The 21,175-nt window shown below is 40.2% G+C and overlaps 1 protein-coding gene across 1 annotated transcript; it reads left to right on the top strand.

The window, feature by feature from the left end:
* Nucleotides 1-131: 131 nt before the first annotated feature.
* bbs4 (Bardet-Biedl syndrome 4) lies at nt 132-18,358 on the top strand. Its single transcript, XM_088413748.1, has 16 exons — nt 132-214; nt 1,839-1,881; nt 3,990-4,069; nt 6,293-6,356; nt 6,531-6,642; nt 6,833-6,905; nt 7,439-7,492; nt 7,556-7,683; nt 11,787-11,841; nt 11,939-12,007; nt 12,178-12,330; nt 15,201-15,372; nt 16,628-16,697; nt 16,786-16,930; nt 16,998-17,202; nt 17,789-18,358. The coding sequence occupies exons 1-16, from the start codon at nt 155-157 to the stop codon at nt 17,929-17,931; spliced, it is 1,626 nt and encodes a 541-aa protein (XP_088269874.1). The 5' UTR covers nt 132-154; the 3' UTR covers nt 17,932-18,358.
* Nucleotides 18,359-21,175: the final 2,817 nt, after the last annotated feature.

Raw genomic sequence — 21,175 nt, 5'->3', positions numbered from 1 at the left:
CAAGTTAAAAAAAAAAAAAAAAAAAAAAAAAAAAAAAAAAAACTTCCAACAGCTTTAGTGTACTTACACTAGAAAGGGAAGAGAAGAATTCCGAGCTCCAGTAGAGGGCGCATCTTCCAAAACCCGTTCAACTCCGCCTTCCGCAATTGTATCCATGGCAACAGCATTTAGCTTTGACTACGTCAAGATGGCGGACGAGGAGCAACATATAGCGGTGAGCACTTAAGTCATAAATGGTTATCGTGTGTCTCAATAGTCACACGTGGCGCTAATGTTCGCTTGATAGAAAAACCAGATAATTACGCTGGGGAATTATTTTGAACATGCGCGGATTTTAACCTTAAACCGTAAGCCAACCCAAGTCGGAGCTAAGTTAATTATCCCACTGATAGCTGTAACTAATTATAGCGAGGCATTAAGTCATTCATTCCCAATGTCCTATATTATAAAATTAATGGATGATGTAATCGATAGACATTAAATATGCCATTTAGTGTTAATCGAAATTTAATTACGTTAGAGAGTATATGCCATTACCTTGTGCGTACGCCAAATTCGATAGCTGACACTCTCAGTAGTAAGTACGATTATCGTGAAGCGATGATCACAAGCTTGCAAAGTAGCCCTAAAACAATACAACATCGTGATTGTATTGGTGGAAAATGACATTTTGAGAAGAATCTTTCACTTCAACTGAAGGTACTCTCTTGGATCTTCGAGTTTGCATTTTGCATTGATTTAAACAATAAAAACATTCAACATTCAAAGATTCAATTTTCTCGAAACTAATTGGAGAGAATCCCTTTATTCTCCTCAGCAACTATTCTCCCACTTGTCTTAACTTCTCAATTTTAGTATATTTAAAGTCACTCTTTGTTAAGCTGATTTGAATTTAAACCAAACATCCTAACATGGATCTGAAACTATACCTCACTATACCGCAACATGAATTTGGGGAGCTAATTGGCATTAGTCAAAAGTGAAATAATTGATAAAAAGATGTGTTTTATGACAGTCACAACAATGTCATTACTCATTGTGCAAACACACCAAACCAATTTGAGTAAGTGCAAATGCATATATCATCATGATCAAGATCATGTGTATGAAAAATCTTTGTATGTTTATTTTAGCATACTTAATTATCCTTTTGTTCGGGAGCTTTGAGGCTTTCATCTCTCTCTCGAAGTGCAACCACAAAGTTCTCTAAACATGTGACTTTGCACACATTTCATCGGCACATAGTAGTATTTCAGTACTTCTTGAAAAATCATTTATAGAGCCTCATAAATAGAATTTTCCTAATTAAGTGATAATTTTGTATTTTTTTTTTTCTTTACTACTTAAAAAAAGAGGGAAATTTGGAGTGTATCCACATCTCAAGGGAGCACTACACCACTGGTATCATATGCACGTGAAAATGTTGTGTCCCATTCTTCTACTTATGTATTGACTATATGTTTTAAATTATAAAATTGAGAACAGGACATGGGAATTTTTTATTGCTGCAGGTATGTTAGTGTATTTTAAAATGTACACAACTAAACATTTTCAAAAATCTCGTCTTCTACATATGGCTTACTTGTGTAAGGCATGCGTACATCTGAAAATCAAGTTTATTGTTGAATTTTCCTACAGCAACATTGTTATCATTTGACTATCGAGTGACTGTCTGACTGCAAACATCTCTTCTGGGGCTCAAAGGCAAATGCAAAACAAAGGGCTGCCTGATTGAACACTTTAGTTATCTTCTTGCAAAGAAAAATGCAATCTTTAGAAAGAACCATTAGACTCAAAGAGATCACTTTTTTGTGTGACTCAAATATTATGTATTTCAGCCCCCTGTGGTCTCAGAAGTGAAAAAACGTCGAGCACCGAAAGGTAACGTTATTGAACTTGTATACCATGATATCTACATCAAAGTTGTTAATATTTGTTTAAATTTGACATTTTGGACCCACTTGTTTTTTTTTTCCCCCCCTGGTGAAGAGTGCTGATGCATGTGTGTTGGTAACTCTCCTGCAGGGGTCAGCCTCCACCTTTTCCATAGTGGGCTTCAAATGGAAGCAATGCAGTCTTCTTTTTTTTTTTCTACCGAAACTATAATAACAAACGATAACATTAGTTGTCATTTGTGTGTCGTCTGAAAGGTCATTCAATAATTTTTCGCATGCAATAGAGTATCTCTAGTTCATATGTGCAAACAGGTTTTAAGGCTACTATATATTTTGTTGTATAAGTATTATAGGCTATAGTAGCCCCTGTCTATCGTATACCTTAGTACACAGGTGTCGAACCTGGATAGGGGCTCTCGAGGACGGGACTCGGAAACCCCTGCCTTAGTATATACATTGTGTATGGAGTTATGTTTTGTTTTTCAAAGCTTGCAACTGAAACTTTCAACTAACGTAAACACAAGATGAGCAGTACAGTACATATTAATAAAATGAACTTGTAATCGTCAGAAAGGGGGTCTTGAGTGTTCAACATACAAAAGGAGGTCAACTCTTGTTATGCCTTGCACCATCAGAAAATGCTGTACTGGGACTTATTAATTATACATTAACCCTACACTTAAGTTCGGTATAAAGTAAAACTATGAGGTCAAATTGCTACTCATAAAGGCTTAAGCAGTGACGTGAACAACTCAAGTCATAGCTATGTTATTATATTTGATCTGAAAAGCTCTTAATTATAAATGAAGAATTAAATACCAAAATGACGTAGTGTAATATTTTGGTGGGGTAAAGCTACACTTTCACATTTTCCAATATGGTACTTTTCCTCAGTCTGTCTTTTGATCTCAGCATGCGTCTCGTCTGCTCTTCTTCCCCGTTAGTCGAGTCGGACCGCATGCAAGCTTTCGCCTGATCACATACAACAATGAACAGCAGCATGCGTGGGATGAAGTTTTTTCAACACGACTATTTTTGGGAGACTCCATGCTGTGCCCTCTTTCTGGCAACTTTTGCTTATTATTATTATTATCGCTATTCATACACAACTTAGAGGAATACATGTGAAATATGTATGCCATCCCTTCTCCCCAGATTTCAGTTAGTGGACACCGAGGCGCTTCGGGGCCACAGCTGAGAGAATATGATTGCTGTCTCAGCAGGAAGAAAGCGGATTAGGTCACTCCAAATAGGCCCGTTCCCAATCTTGACCCACTGAGTGCGTTTGAAGCTCATGCAGCCATGGAGAGGATTTCTCCGAACAACTTGGAAGTGGCCGCGTTTTTAGCAGCAAATCAAAGGCGCGCCGCTTGAAGCGCTGACAGCAAAGGAACCGAAGGGAGCTTTGCTGTAATTCACACGATTCTCACGCAGGCAGTTCATTAATGATATTCGTAAATGTCAGTGGCAGATTTAAACCGAGCACTTCCTTTCACATTGCTGTTAATCCTATTTTTAGTCTTCAATACAATTCAGACTTTTTTCCTTGTGAAATAAAGGTTGGCCTTTAACTGGTAAGAAGATTTGAACCGTCATGGTCCAATTTCTAATGATCCAGCTTCTCCTGCTCAAATTCCCTCAATGTTCTGTCACCAGCACTTGTCTAGTGCGAGACATTGTTGCCCAGGCAACAAGCAGACTACCCATACCTGCTGCAATGTAAAAACGATTGAAAGTGTGGCGACATTCACGTCGTGACTTGTGAGTTGATTGCGGCGCTATTTTGTGTGCAGCGCTAACGGCTGCTGTCGGATTGGTTGGTGGATTATTTATTCATCAGACAAATTAGGACTGTACGAATTGAAAATTGTCTCAAATAGAGCGGGCTGCGTGTTTCTAAGAGGGGGAAACCGCTTACATGCCGTGACTGGCAGCGGGCCATGTGGCTTTGGCTCAGAGATGTAATAATGACTGCAAAAGGAGGGGACTCTCAGGATAAATCACTCAACAGTCACACAAAGACATGATGTGAATGGAAAATGGTAATGAACTTAGTCGTGAATACTTTTCACTTTTGTGCTCGCTTTCTTTCAGCCCCTGAGCTCCCAATAGTAGAAAGGAGAAACTGGCTCATCCACCATCACTATATACGTAAAGATTATGAAACCTGCAAGGTAAGCAGCATTCATCAGAGCAATCACCCATATGGTAGCCCTCGTGTCCACATACAGCACTGTGGAAAAATATTTGCCCTCTTCCCGATTTCTGTTTTTTTCTCCCATATTTATCACTCGCACAAGTTTGATTTCGTAAAACCAATTTTAAGATCACACTGAGACAACCCATGGATATAGAAAATGCAGTTTCTAAGTTATTTCATTTAACGACTACAAACCTATCTTTGGCCCCCTGTTGAATACAGCAACTAGCAGGGATCACGCAACTGTGACTAACCAGAGTTTTGAGGAAGCTGACTTTCAATTTCACAGGTCATACCCAAACATGATTGCCACAAGCTTTGTTGAAAAAAAATCACTTTATGAGAGACAAAATGAAGTAGGCTACAAAACCCAGAGAACAAACACACCATGCCACAATCTAAATACTGTACATTTCAGAAGAAATGGGGGGAAATGTGATCGATATCTGTCAGGCTAGAGAAGGGTACAGAACCATTTCCAAGACTGTGGGGCTCCAGCGAACCACTGTCATCATCATCCACAGATGAAAAAAAACTGGGAACAGTGGCAAACGTTCCCAGGAGTAGTCGAGTTGAAGATTACTCCAAGAGTGCGACCATGACTCTTCCAGGAGGTCACCAAGGAGCCTAAAGAACTTATCTCAGTTATAGCCAGTGTTTACACTTCTGTCACAAAAGAACACAAAGGCTCGTCTCACATTTGTCAAAAAGAACTTGATGATTCCCAAGACTTGTAGAGAAACAGCTTGTGTATTGGTACCTTTTTGGAAGGTGTCAAGCCCATTGCATTTGGCGTAAACATGACACAGCATTTGATAAAAAGAAAACAATGCCAAAAATAAACCATGGTAGTGGCAGTGTCACAGTCTGGAGCTGCTTTATTTCCTCAGGGCCAGGACAACTTGCTGTGATCAACAGAAAAATGAGTTCTGCAGTTTCCCAGAAGATCCTAAAGGAGAATATCTGGCCAGATTGTGCCCTCAAACCCAAGCACTTTTGGATCTGCTGCATGACAACAATCCAAAAGACACCAACATGTCCACTTCAGAATGACTCAACAAAACAAAATTAAAGTTTTGGAGTGGTGAAGTCAAAATCTGAATTTAAATTCAATTGAGATGCTATGGTGTGATTTTATTAAAATGGCAGTGCTGCTCGGAAATTCCATGGAAGTTAAAACAATTCTGCAAAGAGGAATGGTCCACAGCGGTGTTAAAAACTCATTATGAATTATCGCAAACATTTGATGTCAGTTACTGCTGCCAAAGGTGGCACAACTCGCTATAACCCCCCCTCATACTCCTCTCACCCAGGTAAACAAAACCACAATTTAGTTAAAAAAAAAAAAAAACATTTAATATATTCTTGGGTTGTCTCAGTGTGACATTGGTTTGATGTAATGAAACGTTTGTGAGTGATAAATATGCAAAAAACTTGAAATCAGGAAGGGGTAAATAATACATTTTCGCAGGTCTGTATGCAGAACCAGTGAAAGGTTTGGAAACACGTCCAAATTCCAATAGTTTCAAACACACTAAAGGTCAGGAAACTCAAGCTTTTAACTATTGAAAATGCACATCTTTAAACGGAAAGTCAATCCGGGTCATAAAGCATCATCCAGATCATGAAACTGACTTAAGAAAATACCAAGATGTTCAAAACTGTTATCTGGACATAAAGTACCTTATTAAATTGTAAATTATTAAATGTACTCTGGTTTGATTTGCTTTTTTTTCACAGAATAATTCAATATTTCTTCGTACATCTGACAATTGAAGTCTTAAGAATTAAAAAAACAAATAATTAGTGGGTGTTTCTAAACTTTTAACTAGTTTTAACTGGTACTGTGCCTGGCAAGGGAGGGGGATCCTTGTCTAACTTGAAAACTCATCTAAAGCCACCTTTCTATCCTTGGGCTTTCGACCCACTATGAGAGTCAACGCTATTGTTTTTTTGTTTGTTTGTTTTTTTTATAACCTGTAAGTGTTATTTATTGGTTCAATTTTCATTTATTAATTGTCATCACTGTGTATGACCAATTTCACCACATGTTTATGCACCACTGACTTTAAAGTGCTATATAGATAAAGTTGAGAATAAATTACCTCTTGTAAATGATGGCAAGCTTTTCTTGCCATATATGTCAAACCAAAGAGGTTGGCGCTTTTCTTGACTTTTCTCAATCCTGTCCACCTAGGTAATCATTAAGGAGCAGCTGCAGGAGAGTAATGGAATGTGTGAATATGCCATATATGTGCAAGGTGAGCCGGCGCACACATGCAACATGAAACGGAATATCTGTAGTAAGAGATCCCCATGTTATGCTGACATGCGACTTTGGACCGCATACTGTTCCTTAGATGTTTAATGTAATAATTTTTTGTGCAATTCAAGCTCTTTTTTATTTGTCTGTTCTTTTTTTTTTCTTGACACAGCACTAATCTTGCGTCTCGAGGGCAAGATCCAACAATCCCTGGAGCTGTTTCAGAGTTGTGCCATCCTTAATCCCAGCAGCGCTGACAATCTGAAGCAAGTAGCCAGATCTCTGTAAGTTTGCTCCAGACTGGCTCAATATCATGAAGAATTTTACTAATGCTCTCAGCATTACTAATACTTGAGGGAAAGATTAGACGCCCAAGCGTGACTACTACTGTTACTGCTGTAGGATGGATAGAATGTCTGCTGCGCATGTTAAGATGGTGAGTTTCTTATATGGATCACGGTTGTCTTCTTGTAGGTTTTTACTCGGAAAGCACAAAGCAGCGATTGAATTCTACCGGGAAGCTGCAAGGCTGAATGAGAAAGACTGGGTAAAAGAAAAGAAGCACGCTTCTTTACGACACTTTATGTACTAACAGCATGCCGTTTTTGTCCACGTTTATAAGGTTTTATCTGCAATAAAGGTACTTTTCTGTACTGAAAAGGAGAAACGTCCAGATTCACCCTCGATTTGAACCCTGTTTTATCAAAGAACATCTGCACATTTATGCTGGCCACAATATTTCGAATCGGTTTGCTGAAATGCATCCATGCGCTTCATCACATTTAGTTACTTAACTGCAGTCTTATGGCTCCTTCTTTGTTCTAAGCATAGGTAATTTCCTAATGCACCGCACGCAACCCTGCAGGCGGGCTAGTCAAGTAGCTGCACTCTTCCAAATATGTGCATAATTTTGCTTCATGTGATGGGCTTTGTGCCATGGGGCATAACATTTTACAGTGCTTGCCAAAGTGTTTGGGAATCAGGCTCAGAGGTACTGAAGGATGACTGCGCTTGAGCAGCTGTCCAACTGTGTACTAAAGGACCGCATACTTTTGTAAATATTTCTCTTCCTTACTTCAGGAGATCAGTCACAATCTGGGAGTGTGCTATTTCTTCATCAAAGACTTCAAACATGTAAGTATGCTGATTGAGCCGAGCATTATTTACCAGTTCTCAATTTTGACTTCTGTGTGTCAGGCTGAGGAGCAACTCAACATGGCTCTCCAGTTAAACAAACACGACGCAACTTTCATGATGCTTGGGAAAGTCCACTTACTGGCCAGCGAAACTGACAAAGCCATTGATGTGTACAAGAGAGCAGTGGAGTAAGTTCAGCTCAGAATAGACAAAAGCAAACATACTGTGCTTGCCAAACTTGGGATCTGAAAAAGCTGGAGATATGTTTGTCAAAATGACTCTCATACTTACATCGTGAGCCGAAATGTGTTACGCTGTAGATGGGGTTCAAAATCTGGAGTCTCACGCACAAATTCGGAGTCGGCAAGTACAGTATGACAGTATGCACATGATGTCACTTTACAAATAGTACAATACAACAGAATGAAATCCACTACACAGGATGAACTTAAAAAAATTAAAAAGTTCAGAAACAGTGGTCTGTATGTAGGCTGAGGGTTATGTAACACAGTAGGGGATATGCTGTTTTCCAATCTGGGACATGGTGCATGGGAAATATATGTATATCTGCATCGTCATCCCGATTTGTGGTGCATTGCTTGCTACACAGCTCATGCATCACCTCTGGCCAAAGTTTAATGTTTAAATTTGAGAGTTTTTGGATAATCGTGCCAACATCAACAAACAGCTGCAGCTATAGAATGTTAGGTAGCTGCATTTCTTTCCAGTTGTCCTTCCAAAACCAAGACTGTACCGCGTTTCCCTCAAGATTCCTTCAAGATCCTGTCCATCTATTTTGTTTTTAATGGAAACAGTCACCGAGTTGTTGTTTTTGTCATCTGCGTTGAGAGTTGGCAGCCTATTGCAGAGCTCCCTCTTTTTTTTCAACATATTTTGAGCAAAAAAATGCATCGAATAAGACATTTAGTAAGGGGGGTGAGTGAGGACTAAATGGGCCAGGAGAGTTGAACTTTTCTTTCTATTGATCACGATGGGGAATGTCAGTTTAGTCACCAACAGACTTAGATGAATTTATTGGTCCCTGTAGGAAATTTCATTTTTGCTGACAGTGGGGGCTTCATTCACACATCAGGCAACAAAAACAAGAGGCAAAAAAAACAAAACACTTGACAAAGAACAAAGGCCCCCGCAAGAGAAAGACAATACAGTAGCGACAGCAGGTTAACGAGGCCTGCTGTTCAGGGCGGCAATAGCTGTTGGAATGAGGCTTTTGCAGAGACTGGCTCTTCTGAACTTGATTGTCTTGTGTCTGCGTCGTGAGGGTAGTGGAATGAAATATTGGTTAGGTGGATGGGTGCTGTCTTGAATTATGGCATTTGCCAGATGAGTAATGGACATGTTGAGTCCCGTAAGATTTGGTGTGGGAGACCAAGGATTTTGGAAGCTATGGTTGGGATGCGGGTGAACTTCGACCGGTTAGATACAGAAAGCATTGTGTAGAAGCACGTAGACTGTACAGAAGAATCGATTGTATGAAGCTTAGAGTGGGTTGTTTTTTGAGTGTCTGTTGCGTGCTTGTCAAAAGTGAGTTATCCAAAGTTATTCCCTAATAGCTGTGAGAAAATGACTGCTGTTTGATTTACATTGAAACATATGCTGCAGCTTGACTCTCTTGAGATAGATTAAAAAAAAGTTTGGATACTGCTGCTCACTCATCTCTGAGCATTCCTGCTCTTTGCTGCTCTCAGCACCAGCCCCGCCCGATCCAAGAAGACGTTTCGGTCCTCATTTTGTGACATCACTAATTGACTACCGCTCCTGTTCCGCTCATGCCTACTAAACACATGCTCACTTTCTCTGAGCAGCCAGGCGTGCAATTGGAACTGGAATTGGGGAGAAAAACTTTCACATATTGTCTGTCTTGTAATCAACAGTTTTTCATTTATTTGTTACAACATTTTAGGGAATGCGCAATTGGCCAAAATGCGCATTTGTCTGTGAGAACTTCAGAAGGTTTTCTTAAGCTTTAACTACTTAAGCTGCAATGGTTAGAATTAATTTTTGGGAGCACACGGCCGGGCATCCGACAGCTATTTCTCATCGTCATTTTTCAGAGGATTGGCAGAGCGATAGTAGAACCTTCGAAATGGTTTGATTTCCACAAAGCTGATGCAGAGGCTTGAGTTCAAGGCAAGTAAAGTCAATTTCAGCAATAATATCAATAAAATTAGCCCAATGCTAAAGTAAAAAAGTCCTTTGAAAAACACTGACTTTCTCTGCAGCTCTAAGGTCATGGACAAAAAAATTGGAATGCTGCCTTACTGAGTAGTTTGAAGGCCAGTGCCAGAGGACCTCAGGGTCCCAGAGAGTCAATAGGGTAAAAGTAGATCAAGTATTACCTCTACATTCATTTAGGAGCAGTGGCCCGCCACTCCTAGATCCTAGCCCCCGCTGCTGGACCTGAGCAACATATTGTTTAGGGAACAAAATCGCAACCACAGATGATGCAATTACAAGACAGTCAAAGCTGTCATAATATCTGACGACAGCAGCATTAGCAATTTAGCACATGTACGAAACGCAAACATGACATCAGCCATGCACGTAAAACGTGAATTAAATATCTGAAATATTTGTACAATTTTGCACTTTTGCAATTTTGTTTTGAGATTGACACAGTAAGTAGTCTCACGATCTCATTGATTTGATTCGATTTAGATTTGCTCTCAGACTGTTTTTTTTAAATGCGAGATACTTTCTGACCTTTTTTTTAAACAAACTAGTTATTACTTAGTTTCACATTTATATAATATATAAATGTATAAATCATAAATACTCTCATTATGATTTTTACACCTTTGCTCTCGCCATTACTGACCTAAAAGTTCAATTAATACCTTGATATGACTTGTAATTTTGCCAAGCCATCACTCTGTGAGAAGCACTTCATTCCAAGCAAAAATATGAAAGGATTAATATAATCTAAAAAAAAAAAAAATCACAATTGCGTATTTAAACACCACAACAAGTACTATTGTAGTTTTTGCCGTACTTGAAAGTGTTAAAAACCATTGAAAAAAAAAGCGGCCTCGCCTACAAAATGTCTTTGATGTCCTTGTATTATTAGAGTAATAGCTTTTAATGGTTTGATGGCATCATACCATTTTCTGGCATACATTGTGGTTATCATAATGAAGCATGATTGTATCAAAATTGCAGTATTTGTCAGAAAAATCACAATCACCCCCCCCCCCCCCCCCCTTTTTTTTTATTCACACCGTCACGATTCTCTGGAACACCTGTCTCTTCTGCTGAAAAAAACACTTTATAGAAAACACTGCAGATCCTATAAATATGTGGGACCCATAGAATTAAGAGCTTTATAGATCAATAAAAGAACTTTGAAATTGATCTGAAAAGACACAGGGAACCAATGCAGAGATTTTAAAATAGGTGTACTGTAATGTGATTCCCCTCTCTGGTCTCTTTTCTGGTATTGGTCGGCACACAGAAGAAAATTCAACAACAAGCTAAATGATAATACGATATTAACATTATGCACTAGTGTTAGCTTCGTCTTCAAAGAAAATATTTCAGACACTGTCATTTATTGCCTAAGAATATACATGCCTTTGGGGTGTCTGCGGTGCTTAGTGCACTATCCTTAAAGTACTCCATAAATAAATATGAGTTGTCGATACCGTATTTTGGGACGGTCAATAATTCAGTCAGTTTTCAGTCTCGGCCCCTATCGGCCATGAATAGCAGAGGAACACTTTGAAGCACTTTGAAACACACACACTGTTCATGGCCAACGTTTCAAGAAGGCTTTTCAAAAAAAAATATCTTTCCTCCTCATTTTTGTGCCAGCGTTTTGTCATCAAATCTGTATTCTGACATTTTCACCTCAGGGGCCTTTTCACTTCTGTATTGATGGTTTGTACTGTTTGTCTGGATCGGTTCATTTTCACCCCTATTCATATGTTGAATATTTAAACATCAAGACTTGGTGTAAATAAGGATACGGAATCCGTGTCATGGCGCTCGTTATGTCTGCCTCCTGGTGACACTCAATGAATTAATCAAGTGATCAAACTGCGTGGTTGCTTACATTAGACTTACTACAACGGGTTTGATTTAAATAATGATGTGCCCCCTTGCTACCATTTCTTTTTCACTAAATATGCCACCATTGCATTGAAATGAATCCTGATTGGATCATCAGCACAATCACTGAAAATTAACTAGGCTTGCTGAAGATTCAGATGGGTCATTAAATGACATGTCAAGAGTCATTTGTTTCTTTTTGCATTGTGGTTTACCCTTTCAGATTCTCCCCGGAGAATACGGAACTCCTGACAACTCTCGGGCTGCTCTATCTCTCGGTAGGTCAAACGATATCATTGGGATTATCGGTACAAAGGCTGAAATTGTATTTTAATGCCAGGTAAATTGTTGTGGTAACTTCTTTTTTTTTTACAGCTTGGTAAATACCAAAAAGCTTTTGAGCACCTTGGAAATGCCCTCACATTCGACCCCAACAATTATAAGGTACACACCTGTGCTGCCGTCTTGTTTTCTTTGGTTTGATCAGCCTTGATGATAGCATCACATTGGATCATGCCAAATGAAAATGTCATCGCTTGTTAAATGCTCTGCGCCATCGTTCATCCTCTTTTAAAGGGTGCACGGTCTTGCTATAATACCTCGCTAATTTGCAGGCCATCCTGGCTGCAGGCAGCATGATGCAGACCCACGGGGACTTTGATGTGGCCATGAACAAGTACCGGGTCGCAGCATGCGCTGTGCCTGAAAGCCCTCCTCTGTGGAATAATATCGGCATGTGCTTCTTTGGCAAAAAGAAATATGTGGCAGTAAGTACTGTTTGCTCTTTTTAGATGGGGGTCGCTAACTGGTGGCTCTTTCATTCTTATATTGCTGCTCTGTGTGGCTTGCAAGAATAAAAATTGCTTGTTTCACACCGATTATGGACGGTGTAACAAGCAACGCATTTGAATTGCACTCAATGCAGTTTGCGCCATTGAGCAATTGGGCGACACCTCGGACGTGTTTGGAGCAAAGGGACACAATGCGCAACGCGAGGCAACCAATTTGCGTTGGAAGTTAAACAGGAAATAGAAATATAGCGCGACCTTTCAGTTTAAAAAAAAGCGCATTTCAAAACAAGACACAAGTTAACATGACAAACAAAAACGCTTGAAGAATTCCTAACATAGAATAAATCTAATCTTTATGCCCCTATATGGCACACAGGGTTATTTGCTGAGTGCAAACCAACAAAAAAATTGAAGCCAGCATAGAACCATGCACATTATTTACTTTTAGGCAAATTGTAATCAATTAGCAGTCAAAATGTCATTTTCGGTCATTTCAAACCGAATGTATTCCTATTTTGGGTTTCAACCGACAGCTAGCACTGTATATACGTATTAGTAATCAAGTGAGAAACTCAACACCATTTCACACTGGTAAATAATATATTAGTGTGAGAAAAGCAGAGGCATTTTTCATGCAAACATGTGGTAAACATTGCATGAGGTAGAATGACAAAGTGCTTGATTTGACGCATACAGTATAGCCGGCTTTTTAAATGTTCATATCGCTGGCGATCAACTTAATTAATTGTTCCAACCAAGAACGTGATCACGATTAAAATTCGATCAATTGTGCAGCCCTACACTACTGTATAGTAAGTCATCCACAACAAAAGGAAAGTGATTGCCTTCTTTGCATGATTTATGTTTAAAATGGGATGGTAATCTTTTTTTTTAATTTTTTAATTGCATCAGAATTTTCCCGACCACAGAAAAAATAACTCAATAACAGGCTTGAGATTCTTACCCTGTGTATTTAAACCTTTAGTCTTAAAGTTTTCAAAGAAGTAAACATGGAAGATTTCATGCTCGAGTCGTCTTATTCAAAATGTTCATAAAATGTTTCATCTGTGTCAGTCTGTCAGCAACACCACTTTTAAAATAAGCCAATCCCTGGTGGAGATCCGTGTAACAATGAAAAGATGTCACTCAACTCAGCCTTTTTAGTTAAGACCTAAAGAGAAATTCACTGCAGTCTGGCTTGTCTTCTCAGCATTTATTACATATGCATCTCCTTTATACGTTTAGTGTGGATTCTGTAGTTTCAGGCTCAAACTATAAATATACTCATAACTTTGAAATTGTGCTCCCCCGATGCCACACTTTCCACTTCAAAAAACATTATGTGCTTTAGATGGCGTTCATGGGAGTGGTTCCGTGGTTCAATTCGACAATTGTCAGCTGGTGTGATGCCCCATTGAAAATCTTCTGTTACTGCTTTTTCGAATATCGGTGTATTTGGGAGGTTGTTTCTTGAGCCGAATGTCCGCAGATTGCTAGGTGGATCTGTAGCTGCGTGCTCACCCTAACCCGCCACCAACGCAGCCACTTTGAAGCGGCATTCCTTCTATCACCGTAGATTTATTTATTTATTTGTTTGTTCTTTTGTTTGTTTGAGTTATACGCTAGATCGATGTTTACACCGCTGTCAGAAACTTACTTGACTGAATGTAGTAGGTAGGTTGTACTAATCAAATTCAGTGATGCGGCCTCAATTTTCTAGCAGTAGTATACAAAAGATTCAAAACGTTTTGTCGGCGCAGGAAAGTGCAAACCGTGCAGGGATAGCAACTTTGTCCGACGAGTGGTCATAATTTTGCGCATGGAAGACAGCCTTTGTGGTCATCCGAACTAGAGGGCAATCTCGAAATGCAAATAAGATTGCATACAAGGTGATTGTTTATATGTTACAATGACCAGCCTCATCATTACAACCACTTTCACAATATATCGCAAAGTCTGGCGTTACCAACAATGCACATTTTTGAGCGACGCCATGAGGCAGGTGTTGAACACGTTTATTATTAAAGTTGGCCTAATATGTTGGCTTTATCAGTCTCTTACTGAGTGATTGAAATATTATTAACAGCTCTCATAATGATATACCTGTACAGCTGTATACTACATCAGAATGATTAAAATAAGGCCTCCGGCGCCATATTTGACATAGCTGTTGTGTTGAATGCCGTACTAATGTGGCTGATAGCTTCATATTCCCCAGTACACTCTGGCAAGCATGTGGAAAATGTCCAATTCTTTCCTGCGAATTCCCGTTAATCCCCAAGTCAGTAGCTTTAGCATCATGCCTCCACACAGAATTTCTCGACAGCTAATGAAAATATACTCCCAAGCTCTCCACATGATAGAAGTGGCCAAAGGGCTGTTTGGTACTTGAGATTTGGTATCGCTCGATACTAAGGAAATACGGGTTCCGATCCTGCTGGTAGGGAAATAGCAGGAGGTGCAAAATGTGAGTACTTTGACAAATGTAAAACCAAAAACATCTTTTTGGGTTGAATAACATTTTTAACGTTGGTAATTTATTCCTTACATATTGCTCCATTTAGTTCTAATTTACAATGGAAAAACACAATTTGTACCACATTTACAGATTAGGATATGTTATCCTTTTTTTCTGTGCAGTGTGGCACACACAGATTTAAAACTAGTTCCCTATAGTCTCACTGACAAGTTTGGAGTTTTTCTTTTTCCTGTAATCTTCAACATTGATGGACAGACCTTGATGGTGCATCAGGTCGCTGAGTGTCACTATTTTTTTTAAGGTAATATTTTATTGAGTTACCTGTCAGCTGCTGACATCTCTCTTTTTCTCATCTTTCCTTTCCCAGGCCATCAGCTGCCTGAAGCGAGCTCACTACTTGTCTCCGTTTGACTGGAAGGTGTTGTACAACCTGGGGCTGGTCCACCTGACCATGCAGCAGTATGCTTCTGCTTTCCACTTCCTCAGTGCCGCCATCAACCTGAGCCCACGCCTGGGCGAGCTTTACATGCTTCTGGCAGGTAACAGGTCTCAAAGCGTTGGCATTTACGAGGACTATATGAGGTCATTCCGCAGCACACGTCTGCGTTTTCTTTGCTCCGGCCTCGGATTTTCCCGCAAAACATCTTCATGAACCTTTGAATTCATGTTTGCATAAATGAAAGCACGTTGTCCAGGCCCCGAGGTATCGTCTCCAATACGCATCAATGAGGTGTTGATGTTGTTGAGCTTTTCCGTTTGTCCTCCACACATGACGGTGTGTGTTCTACCCAAACAGTTCGACGTTAGTTTCATGTGTGCACAAAATATTTTGCCAGACGTTTTGTGAAGCGTCCAGTGCAGTTTTGCAAATATTAAATGTGCAGCAATGTTTTGTTTTTGACAGCACTAGCTTCCTCCATGTAGTTCACACACGTTTTTTGCCAGTGTTTTACGTGTAATCAATGTATTTACAGAAATATTAGATTGTGCCAATGCTTCTGTAAGTCTTTAGCAGGCACGCTTGGCTTCCTTTTTACCTCTGAGTATTCTACACGGAACTATATGACATTCTTTTTGATGGGAGGCCATTCCTTGGGAGCAAAGTCGCTCCATTTTTTATTTTTTTTCCTACTGTGGATTGATGAACATTCAGACTTTTAGAGATGGTTTTGTAACATTCCCCAGCTTTACAAAAATCAACAATTTACGATCGCTGGTTTTCATAGAGTTCTTTTGAACGAGGCATGAAGCATTTCAGATAATACTTTTCATTCTGAACAGGTCTGTGTGTACGTACAGTGGGCGGGAAAGCCTTAAGCCAATCCTCGGTGAAAGGACACACCCTGACTATATTTATTTGAAAAAACAAAACAAGCTATTAATTGTTCTCAATGTCTCCTTAGGTAGAAGGTTCCCTTATTTATTCCTCCCCTTTTTTGTTGTTGTTTGAATGATATTCTCATTAACAATATGAGAACCTTTTTATGTTTGGGTGGTTTTAACTAGGGCAGACAGGTTTTTTTTTTCATCTGTGTGATTTTGGGAAAGATTAGATCACATTTACTATGTGAGAAATTCCAAAAGGTTCGGATACTTTTTTATTCTACTTTTGTCCCCGTCAAGGGCTGAACACTATATACGTTTGCCCCATTGTACAACAGCTCTTTTGTCTGGGACATGCATCCCCGTTCATTATGCACCACGCTTAAAACTTTACATACACCCCTCGTACATTGCACCGGTCATCATAGCCTCTTTTCGTGTCGTAATTCAAGTGCGTGCATTTGATAACAGTGGCTTTGACCAACTTGGATGATGTGGAGAATGCCACCCGAGCGTACGAGCAAGCCGTGAATCTGGACCAGTGAGTCATATTGCATTCTCTCACCCATATCCTATTAATCCTGCCACTTGAAGTGTTTCATTCCCGTCTTGGTGACCTTTCTCCGCAGATCAAACCCTCTGGTCAACCTGAACTTTGCAATCTTCCTTTACAATCACGCTGACAAGAACGGGGCGCTGACTCAGTACCAGGAAATGGAGAGAAAAGTCAACGTGCTGAGAGACAGTAGCAGCAGCTTCGACTTTGACCCAGAGGTACCGATTCTGCTGACGTGGTGGTGGTGAGAGTTCTTCTTAAAAGCTGTACGTCCTCCTCGTCCAGCTCGTCGACATGGCTCAGAAGATGGGAGCGGCCCTGCAGGTGACAGAGAGCGTGGTGTGGACCAAACCGTCAAAGAGCTCCAAGTCCAAAGTGAGCTCCGGAGCGGCCGCTCCGAGCCCGGGTGCTCCTCTTGGTACTAACCAAGCTCTGGGTCAGGCCATGTCTTCTGCTGCCAGCTACAACAAGAACATGCAGCTGCCCACAAGTACATTTGACTTTTCTAATATGCGCTCAATGAGTGCTTTTAGTTAATAGGGCAAAAACCATGTTCCAATTACACAACAGAATAGGTCACTCTCATTGTTCGACGTCAACCACGTTTTTTTTCCTTGAACTGCTCCATTAAAAGCAGCAGCTGTTTTAATTCAATATGTAAAATTTCCTCAAGCTACAATATGGCACAATCTTGACTGGAACGGAATTGTCTACAAAGGAGTGATACAGTTTGAAGGCAGCACATTAATAATTGTAGGCGTCTTTCTTTGTTCAAAGGTAAGCAAACCCATGGGCATTGACTTGTTTAGAGTCAAGCAAATTACAACAGTTATTTTCTTCACTGATGAAAATCTGTCCTGTTAACAGCCTGCATCTATTTAAAGTCCTGGTAGAGTGATGTTTTCTCAAGATAAACATGCTAAGCTGTTTTTCAAATACACAGCGTTATCACAGATAAGATTCGCCGGCCATTTTACGTACGTTCGAATGTTATTAGAGCTGCTCCTAGTCAAAGATGTTTCTGTATTATAAATGATATTCTTATATTACTTTGCTGTGTCTGTCTCGCTCCGAAGGCCCCTCCACATCACTTGAGCCTGACCCGGATGTGGACAATGTTCCCAGCCCGCCTTCTGACCCTCCAGGTTCCCCGGAACTTGCCCAAGCGGAGGAATCCCGACCTAAGAGCTCCAAGAGAAAATCAAAGGTGGAGGAATGAATTTGAAATGGAAGCATCCCTGTCGCTTTGTTGCTATTCACTGTCCTGTTGAGAACGAACCTTTGGCACCTCACCTATATGAAACATGATGTGTAAACTGTATGGTGTGAGTGTTTACTTACACAGAAATAGACAGATTTTCTGCTCTCTCCCTTGGTGGTCATTGAATGTTCCAAATGCAAGCAATTGTTTGAGCTTTTAGAAAAAAGAAAAAAGTCGTACATACTTGTATTTGAGGCGATTGAATTTCCTACAGTAGAGAACACATGCCGCTCAGATGAATGTCAGTGCTGCAGCAATCTTTGCACTAAACAAAGAGACTTAAAAGAATAATGGTCAAAGAAATAGAAGTGTTTTTATATTTCAATTGTAATAAGTGTGTATAGTACTGTGCTCCATAATACAGTAAATTCTGGTCTTAAACATTGTGCTTGCTGGTTTTGTTTGTAAAATCATTCATAAAGTATAAAGTCATTCATACAGTATATATATATATATATATATATATATATATATATATATATATATATATATATATATATATATATATATATATATATATATAATTTTTTTTTTGAAGAAAATACATATTTTTCAAATGCAATATATCAATAAAATGGTGTGTACGTGGAACTGTGTTATTCTAATAAAGTTTGAGACGACGTAATGTCAGTATAAAGCAGATATATTCTTGGCCCAGGAGAAGTAAAGACAAGTCGTCACCTCCAAAAGGAACAGATGGCATCCCCCGACACAACATTCCACCAGGAGCAAAAGGCTAGGTGTGGCCTTCAAGAGAAGATATCAGTCAGGGTTTATGGTGCTCAGACTTCCTCCCGCTTCAAAGAATGGCCAGCAGAACAAAGTCTTTTGAAGACACCTTCCCCAAGCAAACAGACCCCCACGCATGTGCACGCACGCACACACGCACCTGCATTCCACAGTGGGACTACATGACCCAAAAGGGTATAAGATCTGAATGTAGAAGGTGAAATGTTGCCATTTTCTGCTCCGACACGTGGCAGGACTGGCCCGAGGCCTCGTGTACTTTCCTACTCTGTCTGGATTAAATACATACTGTATATTGTTTCACTATGTTGGGGTATGGGCAATCTTTCCACAAAAACGAACACGCTAGGAACTAGTTTACGGCAAGAAGCTTTTTCTAGATTGCTTCATACTCTTTTGATCCCCTTCGGCTGCAAATAAAGTCAGCTTAAGATTCTTCTAATATGATGCCACGAGTTACGCACATTGCTCTTCAGGCAGTTGTGCCCAAGCAGGTTTTTATGCAGGATATCTCTGTATATTGCTACATTTGTTTTTCCTTGTATCCTGACTAGTCTGCCAGTTCCCGCTGTTGAAAAACATCCCCATAGCATGTTGCTGCCACCGCCATGGTTCACTTTAGGGATGGTGTTGGCCTGGTGATGAGCGGTGCCTGCTTTACTCCAAACATGACGGCTGGCATTCACACCAAAGAATTCCATCATTGTCCAGAGAATATTGTCAGACCAGAGAATACTGTTTCTCGTGGTTTCATGATGCCTTTAGCATGTTCCTTTTATTAAGGAGTGGCTTCTTGTCTGACAACTTTACCATTCAGCCGGAGTCATGAACACTGACCTTAACTGAGGCCAGTGATGCCTGCATTTCATTGGATGTTTTTTTTAGTTTGGTTATGACCTGGATGAATCGTCGTCACAGTCTTGGAGTGCTCTTGGTTGGTTGACCACTCCTGGTAAGTTTTGCTACTGCTTCCGGTTTTCTCCATTTGTGTGTGACAACTCCGACAGTGGTTTGCTCCAGCCCCACAGCCTTGGAAATGGCCTGGAAACATTTCCAGACTCAGACCTTCTGATTTCTTCTGGAATTCCTTTCTGGATTGTGGCATGGGATTTTGTAGCCTCCTTCACTTTCTATCCGGTCCTCAAGGGCCAGTTTTCTGCATGTTTTCCACATTTCTTAAACCCAAACACACCTGATTCAAATGATCAGAATTGTTATAAGGCTTCTGATGCACTTTACTAATATCTGATCATTTGATTCAGTTGTTTCGGGAAAAGAAACCTGGAAAACATGAACCAAGTTTGGACACGTCCTCTAACAGATTCTAATTAAGTGATTTCTTGATTGAACAAAATGGCTAGCAATCAAGTTTGGGTGTGGCCTGTTTTATGATTTAACGGGAGGCAATCACTTTTTCACATAGGGACAGACAGATTGCTGGCAGAAATGTGGCCCCCTCCAGCATTTAGGCTGCCCATCCCAGTACCTTGTCAAGGATTTTGAGAAATCATTAATGATAATCCATGATGATGATGATGATAATCCATGGTTATGATACTTGACCTTTTCAAATATTGGGTCTCCTCTGTGTTATTCCAGTGGGAGCATGCTGAGGTCCCCTCGCTCTCCCTCTCTCCCTCACTCACTTTTGTCCAATCCAATCCACTATAACTGAGGACGTTCTCATGCCCACTTGAGTCACGTCATCTAAAGTGTCATCTGTCATTTCAGTGGATCAACCATCTTCTTCTATCTGTCACCGCCTCTTCATCACGATTGCCCGTTCGCCCGAGTTGATGAGTAGCCCTGCTTCACATCACATCGTGCCGGATTGGATGTCTGTGGCTGACAGGGCCCATCAAAATGATGGCAGCCTGGCCGGCCGCAGAACTATTTTACACATTCTATTTGGATCTTTATGAATTAAGCTACAGTATAGCAAATCGTGTTTATACGTGTCGCTGCGGTAAACAAGACACTGGAGTGGTCATTAAGAGTGCACTGAAGTGCCTGCCCCTTGTGATGTTAACAAGGCAGCTTGATGGCTTGCACTTATTCATTTGTGGAATCTTGCTTTTCCATTCGTCACGTCCTGCCTGCTAGTCTGTTCGTCACGTTGGGCAGTACTTTTGGGTCAGCGAGACGGTCTCTGTTGTAATTTATGCGGATCCAAATCGCCCATCAACTACAATTTGTCAGCATACTGTGCACTCGCCTGCCTGGCAAATATTCATGTGTGTCGATCATGAAAACAAATATAAATACTTACAGTGGAGTTCGGAAAGAAAAGAGTCGTTTCTATTTTTAGCAAAGGTTGGAACAAAAAGTCCTGGCCATCTCAATAGCTAGCGATGTTAATGCATTTTTGTTTTCGGTACTGTCGAAGAAACATATGTTTTAAACATGCTAACATTGCCTGTCACGTTTTATATTTAGCAGCGTTTTTAATACTGTA

This window comes from Hippichthys cyanospilos, chromosome 4, assembly GCF_059441005.1.
Source record: "Hippichthys cyanospilos isolate Australia breed blue-spotted pipefish chromosome 4, RoL_Hcya_1.0, whole genome shotgun sequence".
Taxonomy (NCBI): domain Eukaryota; kingdom Metazoa; phylum Chordata; class Actinopteri; order Syngnathiformes; family Syngnathidae; genus Hippichthys; species Hippichthys cyanospilos.
The sequence above is the reverse complement of the archived record's forward strand: the minus strand, read 5'-3'. Positions and strand labels throughout refer to the sequence as shown.